Raw genomic sequence first — 12,111 nt, forward strand, 5'->3', positions numbered from 1 at the left:
TGAAGAATATCAAGGTTCATATTGAAATTCATATTGTGCAGGCTTGTCTAACCAATACAGATTTCAGAAGATGTCTGAAAGAAGGGAGGGGTGGTTCCTGCCAAACCCCTACTTCTGGGCAGTTTCACAGGGCAGGGCCTGCCACACTAAAGGCTCGGTCCCTAGTGAAGGCCAACTGAACCTTAGGGGTGTGGGGAATCACCAGAAGTGCTCCATCAGAGGATCTCAGTACTTAGGTGGAGCATAAGGGATTAGGTGGTCTTTATGGTTCTTTGGGCCAAAGTTGTTTAGGGCTTTACGGATTAACACAAGAAGCTTGAACTTGGTCAGATAGGATGCAGGGATTCCTAACAGGTTAGAGTAGGCGGGATTCTCGTAGTTGGGACTTTTGCCCCTTGAAGGAGTGAGGCAAGCTGGCTTTGTGGAGAGAAAATTATGTATCCAGATACATTTGTCCCTCATCCTTAACCCTGAGCGGCCCAGATCTGCTGGAGAAATCACGAGCCATTCGTCAGGCCAAGGACGAGCGAACCTTCCACGTCTTCTACCAGCTTCTAGTGGGTGCTGGCGAGCACATGAAAGGTAAATCAGTCCCTTCCTCTTTCCAGGATGTTGGGCCACAGTTCTCTAAAAAGGAGAACAATAAACCTGAAGGGGAAAGAAAAGGATTGTTGCTGACTGACAGATAAAGGCAACGTTTTGCCTTTCTGTCTCTCTGCATAAATCTGGCTGGAAGTAGAACTGGCATGGCAGGCAGTGATGACAAACGAAAGACAAGCAGTGGAGTTGAGGCATTCACTGATACAGGATGAAGTGCACTATAGTGCAGGGAAACTCTGGGGCACTGGGGCTGACCTGCAGAAGTGCAGCCCTTTCCTCAGAGATGCTTTTTCCTTCAATGACCCTACAGGGGAGCTGCTGCTGGAGCCATTCAATCAGTATCGCTTCCTCTCCAATGGATACCTACCCATCCCAGGACAGCAGGACAAGGAGATCTTCCATGAAACCATGGAGTCAATGCGCATCATGGGCTTCTCGCACGAGGAGATACACTGTTAGTGAGAATGTGTGTGTGTGTGTGTTTTGGAGGGCACAGGAGAACAGCCATGATCTATCTAGCTCAGCTTTCATCAACTTGGTGTTCTCCAGATGTTTTGGACTACAACTCCCATCAGCCCCTGCTAGCACAGCCAGCTCTCCAGCACGTCTGGAGAGCACCAGGTTTGCGAAGTCTGAGCTGGCTCAACACTCTGTTTGCTCACAGTGTTGTGCTGCATTCCTCTGAAGATGTTTATAGGTAGGGTGTGATGGTGACACCCATTAAGTTATCTCCAGGATCTGGTGGGCAAAGCCATGCTGTCTTTGAACATGAAACCTGCAGTTCTGGCCTGTATGGCTCATTGTCACCATTTGCCCTCTCCTCCCATATATTTCACCTAATAATATTTTTCATATATATAAAGCCATTCAGGAGCTGGCATAGTGATTAACAACCTGAAGTAGGAATCAGAAAATCTCTGATTCAAATTGAGACTCTTTCATGTACTCGTTGGCCTTAGCCAAGCCATGCTGTCCTAGGCTGTGTGCACACCATACATTTAAAGCATGTGGCTTCCCCCAAAGGATCCTGGGAACTATAGTTTACTCCTCACAGAGCTACAATTCCTAGCACCCTTAACAAACTACCATTCCCAAGACTCTTTGGGGGAAGTCATGGGCTTTAAATCTGCTTTTTCTCTATGGTATATACACAGCCCAAAATTCATATAGAGATAAAAATGCATATAGGATTGTTATGTTATCTTGTTGCGATCTGTGCTTTTTGGAGGGCTTTATATAGCACTCTGAAATGGACTGCCTTCGATCCCAACTTATGGCGACCCTATGAATAGGGTTTTCATGGTAAGCGATATTCAGAGGGGGTTTACCATTGCTTCCCTCTGAGGCTAATCCTTGCCAGCTGGCTAGGGCCTGCTCAGCTTGCCACAGCTGCACAAGCCAGCCCCTTCCTTGTCCGCAACTGCCAGCTGGGGGGCAACTGGGCTCCTTGGGACTATGCAGCTTGCCCACGGCTGCACAGGGGACAGGGCATGTAACCCCTGAGCCACTCACTGTGGGGGTGATCTTTAGCTGGCCGTTTAGAAATGCATGTTACTTGGGCTAGTGCCTGTCATGACATCATATTGCAATGAGTTTCACAGGTTAATGTGTTGTCTGATGAAGTACTGTCCTTAATTTTTATGTAAATCTGCTCCTTAATCTCTTGCAGTGAATGTCCTGGGATATTTGCATTTGCAAAGAGGGTTTTTTGGGGGGAGGGGTGGCAGTGGAAGCATTCTTTTGCTAAAGGCTTGTATTCCCCACCCAGGTATGCTGCGGATGGTCTCAGCTGTGCTGCAGTTTGGGAACATTGTCTTCCGTAAGGAGAGGAATACAGACCAGGCCTCCATGCCTGATAACACAGGTATTGGGGGTGGCCATGTCACTGCCTCTGATAGGGAGCCAGTTGGCTTTTGGGGGAAATGGGATCTGGGAGGGCTAAATTGCAGAGTTTGCTCAGCCTGCCTTCTGGAAGATATAAAGCGAGGATGGCTAGCCTCTGGTTCCCAAGCAAATTTTTCTAACCCCCTCAAAACCCCACTCATTTTGATGGAAACAAAAAGGAGGAAAATTAAAGTAGGCACAGCACTGGAGTGGGTGGAGAGCTTTAAATACCTCCACCCTGGATCTTGGTGGGGATGCAGTTTGTCCCTTCCCTGATCAGATTGATGATTTGAGTGTGGAGGGGGCAACTGCTGATCTGTATGGATCAACTGAAGATGGGGATTTGTGCCTGTGTGTAAGAGAGAAAGAGAGTGTATGTGGGATGACCTCACCCACCTGTGCTTTGCAGCCCCCAGAGGTTTGGCGGAGGCTGAATGCAGCCCTTGGGCCACATTTTCTTAGCCACCTTTGATATAAAGTGGTTGCATTAACGCAATTCTATGGGTATCCCTTTCACATTTTCAAAATAACTTTCCACTGTATCTTAGTCAATGGTTGCCTTACAGTGGATGCTGGTGGCTCCATGTCAGTGGGGCTGTGGAATGTGCTCCGGCTTTTAGTCCAAACTTTTAAGGAGCTGTGACAGGGAGAAGGAAGGAAGGAAGAGGTAGTCACAGTTGCTTTTCAGACCAAGCTACAGTACTGCTCCTTACTCCCCAGTCTCCATTTGTTCCCAGTTTGCCATTTGGGCTAGCAGTAGCCAGCATATTGTGTGAGTAGACTGAGGAGTTGGTCTTCTCCTGTGAATCAACCCATCTGGCAATCCGTAAAGCCTTCAGTTGATCAGGTTGAGGGTGACCAGTGTAAGCCAGCAGTGTTATTGCCAGCCTGTTCTGTGTCCTTTGTAGCTGCCCAGAAGCTCTGCCACCTCCTGGGCATGAATGTCACCGAGTTCACCCGTGCCATCCTTACCCCACGAATCAAAGTTGGTCGAGACTATGTGCAGAAGGCACAGACAAAGGAACAGGTTGGTGATGATGGCTGGAATTTTGGTGGGTGGCAATGAGGGCACAGGAAGGAAGGGTTTGCTAAAATCTGGGGGGCGGGGCTTGAAGTTAAGACTGGAACCATGTCTGCCTCTTCCTTTTCCAGGCTGACTTTGCTGTTGAGGCCTTGGCAAAAGCTACCTACGAGCGTCTCTTCCGTTGGCTGGTGCATCGGATCAACAGAGCTTTGGACCGTACCAAGCGCCAGGGGGCATCCTTCATCGGCATTCTGGACATTGCAGGTTTTGAAATCTTTCAGGTGAGGGATGATCTGCTTGGTAGCTTAGCAACTGCCATTCAGAACTGCCCGTCTTTTTGGTCTGCAGGGAGAGACTGTAAATTCATCCTTACAATATAATTTTCATCCATTCCATTATCCTTTACTCAAACTCTTTCTGCTCTCTCTTGTCCATGTTTGCTTTTAATACCCTCCTCTGGAAGAGGAAGACACTTGAGGCTACTGCTCTTCTTCCTGACATAGCCTCTGTGACTCCAATGGGTGCAGGAAGGGCAAACATTCAACAGGTGTAACTTCACTATCACAGGCTGTGCGTGCTACATCTGCTGGAATTCTGCCTCCCATAGTCCATCAAAGGCATTTATGCCAGGAATGAAGCCTTTTGATGGTGGTTTTATAGTATCCATGTTAGTGTCTAATGTGGTTATTTCTCTTCTCACCACTGTATTAAAAATTGTGTTAGGGCTGGCAGGCTTTCTGGTTGGCCTCTTCTGGAAATAGGATGCTGGATTAGACTGACCCTTTGCCTGATCCAACGGAACAACTCTTAGTTCTTTGATTCTCCATCAGTATCTTTTTCAGCTTTCATGGCAATTCACCTAACTTTAAACCCTGTGTTACAAAAGGACATCAAGATCAGTTCTCAACAATACTAAATACAGTATAAACAGAAAAGACATAAAGTTCCAGGGCATGGTCTAGGTTAGGAGCATCTGATGCTATAGAACTGGTGCAGTGAAGCAAAGCAGGCATAGACCTGATCAGTTCCTTGGACAGGAGATCAGTGGGGATCCCATGGAAGAGTAGGATTTTTTGAAAAAAATCAAGCAAATGCATACATGTAAAAACAGAACAGTAATAATGCCTGAGCACCAATAATAAGTTGAAATCCAAATTTTTTATTGTGTTCCAGAAACTCCAAAGAGAGGGAGCCTCTGTAGGGAAGAGGTTTCTCAATTGCAGACAAAGCCCTGTCCTGTGCAGCTGTCTGTTTTAATAACCTTGAGCAGAAAAGGTGCATGGAGCATAGCCTGGCTAGTCTTGACACAGGGAAATTCATAAGGGAAAATGTACTGTGGGGCCTGTATAGCGAGAGGCATTCCCTCTTCTTGCCAGATGTTGGTCTCCACCTGAATGTTTTTATTTCTCTCTCTCTCTCTCTCTTCTTTCCTATCCCCTGCAGCTGAATTCCTTTGAACAGCTCTGCATCAACTACACCAATGAAAAGCTTCAGCAGCTCTTCAACCACACCATGTTTGTGCTGGAGCAGGAAGAATATCAGCGAGAGGGGATTGAATGGAACTTCATTGACTTTGGCCTGGACCTCCAGCCCTGCATAGACCTCATTGAGAGGCCGGTGAGCCATCTGGGGACAGGTCGTGGGGGGAAGGAGAAAAGAGACCGCGGTTATCTGGGGAAAGTCTGTTCAGCTTACGGGGAAGAGGCTTCCTCCCTCAAGGTCTGGGTGGTGATGGTGGTAGGGAGAATTTGATTGGCACTACCATAACCTTTGACATTTTGCCCTGGTCTACGAGGAGGTACAATGGAATGTACCACTTCAGGCTGCAAATTGGAGCATCACATGTGCTTCCTTGTGTTTTTTAAAAAAAGACACATAGAGAGAAGGAAATTCAACAGCTGCAAGCTTTTCCCTGCAGGCACATGCAACAACAGAAAAGGCTGCATTCTAAAAAATAACAAAAGATACACAATTTTCTGCACACATAACTAGTATTGCAGAGAACACGGTGGCCTAGAACCTCTTCTTTGATGGGCTGTTTTTTAAAAAAAAACTTGTAGGGAAATGTTTGCTCTTTTTAATAAAAACAAACATTTAATTTAATTTATTTATGACATTTATATCCTGCCCTTCCTCTCAGGAGGAGCCCAGGGTGGCAAGTAGGGAGTATTCAGAGATGCTATTCCCTCTGACCTGAAATGGTACTGCCTGCTCTGCCGCTTTGCCAAGTGTAGATTGGGTTTTTGTTGCTTTCAGTGTATGTGGCTTGCTTGCCTGAGTCACCTGAGGCTGTTGCCATCCCTTGAGTGCACTTGCTGCATGCTAATGATACAGTGTGGCCTTGAGTGATGTGGACTGATCTGTTGTGAGGGCTGGTAGACGTTTGTGAATCATAGCTCTGGATCTTTTGATCTAGGCTGCTTCTGCAGCTAGGCATCTTAGTATGGAATCCTCATGCCTCGTTCACTCACATTTTATGGGAGGACATAACTGACTTTATAATAATCCCATATTTTCCCAGTGATTCTTCCAGGAGGGGGGGGGGGTTCCCTTACCTTGGAAAATCTGACTTTAAAAAAAAATGGAAACAGTAGCACGAACACCACAGGTGTGGATGATCCTCAGTGATACTTTCCTGTCTTCTGGCAGTTGCATGGCTTTGAATGTGTTCATTGACATTCTTTAGGGGTGTGTGTGTTAAAGTCATACTGTTATAACATCCCACTTCAGGCAGATTCGCATCTTCAGCACACTTTAGCCGTTTTGTTTCTGGTCATCACCATTGCCAGGCAGGTTCCACCCCCCATCTCCCCCACATAGCATTTTTATAATTGTTCTCTTATAAATGGCAGGTAATAGTGGTGCAGCGAATGGCAATGGAAAGAGTAAGTGATCCTGGTTTTGTTTGTGGAGGACAAGACAGTCTTCCATTTTTTTCCTCACTCTGATTGCATAATTTGCCCAATGTCTTATGGTTTTCCATGCACTCAATACAATTGACTCTTTTAAAAAATCTATGTATCTATCTGTCCATACACACCCACAAACACAACTCTTCCTGATTGGGCAGCTTTGGCTGCTGCCCTGCTGGCTCCCAGAAATCCTTGCTAGCAGTTTTGGCTTTGTCTTCCTTTTGTCTCAGGCAAATCCCCCAGGGGTCCTGGCTCTGCTGGATGAAGAATGCTGGTTCCCCAAAGCCACCGATAAGAGCTTTGTGGAGAAAGTTTCTCAGGAGCAGGGAACCCACCCCAAGTTCCAGAAGCCTCGGCAGCTGCGGGACAAAGCCGACTTCTGCATCATCCATTACGCTGGCAGGGTAAGTTGCCCCCGTTGCTGCACTTTACTGCCCTTTCAGTTGCCCTTTACTGGCACTTCCAGGTTCAGTTTTTTCCTGTGGCTCTTATTGTTAGGAGGGGAAAGCACAGTTGTTTCATTCTAGGGCTCCATAGCCAGAAGGACCTGAAAAGTGTCTGGCACAGCCTTCCCCAGTCTGATGTCCTCCAGGCGGTGGTGGCTGGTGGCTCCATGTCAGTGGGGCAGTAAAATCTGCTCCAGGTTTCAGTCTGAACTTTCAAGGAGCTGACCAAGGTGCTTCAGCTTTAGCATCTTGTGTTACTCCTTGAAAGTTTAGTTACCAGAAGTTGCTGAACTACAGTGCCTGTCATCCTTGACCATTGGCGATGCTGGCTGGGGTTGATGGGAGTTGGAGTCCAAAATATCTGGAGAGTACCAGTTTGGGAAAGGCTGGTGTAATGGCTAATGGGGGTGTCTAAGAGTGGGCTCAGCAGTAGAGCTGAGGTCACAGGTTGAATCTCGGGTAGCAGGACTACGAAAGTCCTTTCCCTGAGAACCTGGATAGCTGCTGTCAGTCAGAGTGGGCTGCAGGTGGTCCTCCACCTCCTTTGATGCAGTCTCCGAAGCCGAGAGAGAGAGAGAGAGAGAGAGAGAGAGAGAGAGAGAGAATGGATTATGGATGAATAAAGAGGCAAGAGAGGTCCCATTCACTCTTTGCTTTGGTGCCAACAGTTATCACCATTATGTGGTGCCTAACCACTTTCCTCCAAAGGAGTGTGGCCCTTGACCTTGAAATATGTTTCCTACTCCTGGAGTAGACATTACTGGGTTAGATGGACCCAGTGATCAGACTTGGTATAAGGCAGCTTTATTTGTACATATGGTTGGGTTGTGGCACCACCTGTTGATCTGATCTTTTTTGTCACATTTTCTATCCTTTCGTTCCCTCCCTCCCTCCTCCTTTTCCTTTGAAAGGTTGACTACAAAGCAGATGAGTGGCTCATGAAGAATATGGACCCCTTGAATGACAATGTGGCTACCCTTCTCCACCAAAGTGCAGACAAGTTCACAGCAGAACTGTGGAAAGATGGTAGGGTGGCTGCAAATATTTAGTTAAACAATGTATATAACCAGAGTCCTCTGGGTGGCTTGCAGGGATTTAAAAGAAATACAGTAAAACAAATATGACACCTTTGGAAAACAACAAATCACTTTAAAACAGATAGTTAATTAACAATGAATGAGATACAGAGATTGCCTGCTTTGAATTTGAGTCTCTGTACTTTAATATTTTATTATTATTAACACTGCGGCTTGTAGATCTTAATATAAGTTCTCAGGACTGCTTGAAAGTCTCTCTGTCGCTGCTGGCACTAACCACTTTGCTATTTGCCTTTTCTGTTTCCTTCTCTCCTTGACCCTCTCTCTTCTTGTCCCATAATGGATTGCTTTGTGAAACCACACCTGTCCCTTTCATGTCCTGTCCTGTCCTGTCTCCAGAGATCCAGAATATACAGAAGGTCTATTTCTTTGACAGCTATGCCGTGGCATCTCAGGGTCCAGCAGAAAGTACGTCCCCTCCCCAAATAACGCACAACTAGCATGTAGTAAGGGAAGGATGCAGGCATGATTATGAGGTGGGGAGATAGGCACCCTGGTCCTCTTAATATATCAACAGTGGGAGAACCTGTTGCTGGCAGTGGGAGAACCTGGAGGCCAACAGTGGGAGATGTTGTTGGCCTCCAACTCGCTCGGCCTTAAGCCAGCATGGCCAGTGACATATGGGGGGATGGGAGTTGTAGTTCAGTAATAACTAGAGGGGCACAGATTCCCCACCCCTGTTGTATATTGTCTAGGCTATGGCTGGGAAACCTCTGGGCTACATATCTGACGACTGGCCATGCTGGCTGGAGCTGGTGTCCCTACAACATCTGGAGGGCCATAGATTCTCCATCCAGGGTCTAGACAATACAAATGTGTCTTAATTTACCGACAGTGCACTCCCGTGCATGTTTACTCAGAAGTAAGTACCACTGTCTTAGGTAGGACTTACTCCCTAGCTAGTGCATTTAGGAGTGCAGCTTAAAAGCTGTTCCTGGCCTTTAGAATTAAAGTTGTATGGTTTCTTTTCACCCTCAGCTCTATCCCCTGTGTACTGGGCTGCCTGGCACAAGGCTCTCTTTCCTCTTTGCAGTACCTAAGCAAGTGACAGCCCAAGGCTGCTTGATGTTTCTACCTGCAAAGGCCCACTGTGACAGATTGGAGCAAACAGCCACATGCTGCTGGATAACGCTCAGAACCCACTAGTACATACATAACCTTGTTTTCTTCTGCTGCCTGCTCATACTCTAAATTGTGTGGATTAAGAAAAAGGAGGGGTGAGAAGGGGCTTGTTGAAATGGTAATGGGCCTTGTTTTGAGTGCCTCGGAGGTTATGCTTCTGACATCCCTCATTGCGTCTGGTTTAATGATTTTAAATATAACTTAAGTGGGTTGAAAAATATCATTGGCTTCAGGTGACTTCCGTTCCCTGAGGAGGGTTCAGTGAGATGTGGGGCAGTTGTGCTGGATATTATGTGGGGTTGGGGAATGTGGGATGTGTGTGAGGGAGGAAGGAAACCCACAACTTAACTGAAGTTTCATTGGGGAGTAGAATGGAAATACTGGATGTGAGCTAAGTAATTTTTTTTCTTGTTCCCCAGTGGACCGGATTGTGGGCTTGGACCAAGTGAGCGGGATGGGAGACCTCGCCTTTGGCTCCTCATACAAGACTAAGAAGGGAATGTTCCGAACGGTGGGGCAGCTGTATAAGGAGTCCCTCTCCAAACTCATGTCAACCCTTCGCAACACCAACCCCAACTTTGTGCGCTGCATCATACCCAACCATGAAAAAAGAGTGAGTTGTCTGCACACGGTGGATGATTTGAGGCTTGTAGTGTGTGTTGGAGAGCAGGATGAGCATCCCAGGATCGGAGGGAGTCCATTAAAGATGTTGAGCAGCGTCTTCTACTTTGAGGCAGGGGAGAGACTTCTTCCATGTCAAAAGAGGGCTCAAGACTTCTTTTGTGTGGAAGGGGAGTCTGCAGCCTATGAGAGGGTGTTTCTTGGCCAAGACGCCCTCTTCTTGGTAGTATGGAGGCTGCTTGGTGGCAGAGAGAGCTGAAAGCTATTCAGGCAGCTTGGCTGTGAGAGAGAATATGAGGAGGAAAGGTGTGTTTGAATGAGGTGCTGATGTGTGGGGGATTAAGGCAGGGGTGGGAAATCTCAGGCCCAGGGGCCAAATGTGGCCAAGCTTCTCTGTCTGGTGCTTGGGGACTTCCCTAGGCCACACCCCTTCCCCAGTAACACTTCTACTGGCCTTGCTTCTCACCCTTCTTTAGTGTTTTTTGTAAGGCTGGAGTATGTCCTTGTATTCTGGTAACGCCTCTTGCTTGCCCGGATGGAAGATAGAGAGGTGTGTCTGAGTGTATGTAGAAACTAGCCTCCTGTACAGTGGTAAAATTTACATTCATTGCTCAACCTACTTTGGCCTTTGGCCCTGTCTACCTCTGGCATCTGGCCCCTGGAAGGTTGTTCAGAAGGGAATGTGGCCCTCAGGCTAAAAATGTTCTCCACCCCTGAATTAAGGGAGTAAAAGAACCTACAAAGGTATAGTGGAAGGATAGTTAACTCTTGGCACTCATTATGTCGATGAACTCCCAACCTTTACAAGCCCCATCTGCCTTGGCCAGTGATCAGGAACGATGGGAGCTGTAGTTCCAACAACATCTGGAGGACCACAGTGTACTGACTAGAATGCTGGACAGACCAGGGAAACCTAGATTCATATGCCTTACACAGCCAAGACTAAGCCAGTCACACACACTCGAGCCCAACCTATCTCAGAAGTAATGGCCTTGGATTATTGAGAGAGACCCCTCCCAAGCCTTGAACAGGCAGTGTTCTGACTACCAAAGCATCCTGTTACAGGTGCTTGTTTTTCCTGGCTCCTGTTACAGGCTGGAAAATTGGAGCCGCACCTCGTGTTGGATCAACTGCGTTGCAACGGAGTCCTGGAAGGAATTCGCATTTGCCGCCAGGGATTTCCCAACCGCATCATATTTCAGGAATTCCGACAGAGGTACCTTGTTGGCATGAGAGGCCTGGCTCTCGTAGGGGACAGGGATGTGTGCTCAGAGGGACCTGCTCTGTTCTCAGTCATCCAGGATTGGATCCATCTCGGGCATAACCTGTCCCTAGTAGCTGAATATGTTCCTTTTTACCTCAAGCTTCTGTGTGCGTTTGTGCCACTTCTAACCTCCCTGGTTTCTCTGTATTTTCCTGACAGGTATGAGATCCTGACTCCAAATGCCATTCCAAAAGGGTTCATGGATGGGAAACAGGCCTGCGAACGCATGGTATGTAGGGCGTGCTGGCTGGCATGACGAAGGGCAAAGTGGACTAGATCTAGTCCACTCCCAGAGAACCAAAGAGTCCTACTGACTAATCCCCATCACACACCTGCATTTATTTTCTGTTCCTCTTGTTTTTTGTCATTACAGATCAAGGCCTTGGAGCTGGACCCAAACCTCTACCGCATTGGCCAGAGTAAGATCTTCTTCCGGGCTGGTGTTTTGGCTCACCTGGAGGAGGAACGGGACCTGAAGATTACAGATATTATAGTGTCTTTCCAGGCAGCCGCCCGCGGATACTTGGCCCGCAAGTGAGCACTGAGCAGTGAACCGGGATGAATTGCTAGCCGGCACCTTAACAGCAGGTTATCAGATTCTAAAGCAAGGACAGGGAACCTGATGCCCTCCAGCTGCTGTTGGGCTCCCAACTCCCATCAGCCCCAGTCAGTATGACCAATGGTCAAGGATGATGGGAGTTGTAGTTCAACAACATCTGGAGGACCACAGGTTCTGCATCCCTGATCTGAAGAAACAAATGACTAATAGAGCAGCTGGGGAGAGAGTATGGCCCAAATCAGGGGTCACTAACCGTTTTGGGCCTATGGGCACATTTTGCAAACTGGAGGGCCTGTCATGGACTCCACCCATGCATCACAACCATGCACATACTGTCATTTATTCCCTTGGCTAGAATAGAATGTTTCTTTCAAGACTAATTTAAGTGGTGGGGGAGAGAGGATGTGTGGGCCCCAGGGAATGACTCTGTGAGTGTATACATGCCTGTAGGCGCAATGTTGGCAGCCCCTCCCCTAATGGGTTAAGGAAACCAGAATTTCTGGTATTCCCTGGAGTGGAGTTTGGATTTGGAGTTTGGACTAAGGCCCAGGTCTGACAGAACAGTAGACGAGGCAGTCAGCC

General features: G+C 47.5%; 1 protein-coding gene across 4 annotated transcripts in view; it reads left to right on the forward strand.

Annotated features, from left to right (window-relative positions):
- The window catches only part of LOC133366582 (myosin-10-like), a 61,056-nt gene that overhangs the window by 22,463 nt on the left and 26,482 nt on the right, over positions 1–12,111 (forward strand). For all 4 annotated transcript variants that reach the window (XM_061589832.1, XM_061589834.1, XM_061589833.1 and 1 more), the window contains 12 exons: positions 484–582; positions 911–1,054; positions 2,369–2,464; positions 3,393–3,511; positions 3,637–3,789; positions 4,952–5,125; positions 6,651–6,824; positions 7,778–7,892; positions 9,505–9,698; positions 10,801–10,922; positions 11,130–11,199; positions 11,344–11,504. In XM_061589832.1, the coding sequence (XP_061445816.1) occupies positions 484–582; positions 911–1,054; positions 2,369–2,464; positions 3,393–3,511; positions 3,637–3,789; positions 4,952–5,125; positions 6,651–6,824; positions 7,778–7,892; positions 9,505–9,698; positions 10,801–10,922; positions 11,130–11,199; positions 11,344–11,504 (1,621 nt within the window). The remainder of the gene's footprint in view (positions 1–483; positions 583–910; positions 1,055–2,368; positions 2,465–3,392; positions 3,512–3,636; positions 3,790–4,951; positions 5,126–6,650; positions 6,825–7,777; positions 7,893–9,504; positions 9,699–10,800; positions 10,923–11,129; positions 11,200–11,343; positions 11,505–12,111) is intronic.

This window comes from Rhineura floridana, chromosome 11 (genome assembly GCF_030035675.1).
Source record: "Rhineura floridana isolate rRhiFlo1 chromosome 11, rRhiFlo1.hap2, whole genome shotgun sequence".
NCBI classification, from domain to species: Eukaryota; Metazoa; Chordata; class Lepidosauria; order Squamata; family Rhineuridae; genus Rhineura; species Rhineura floridana.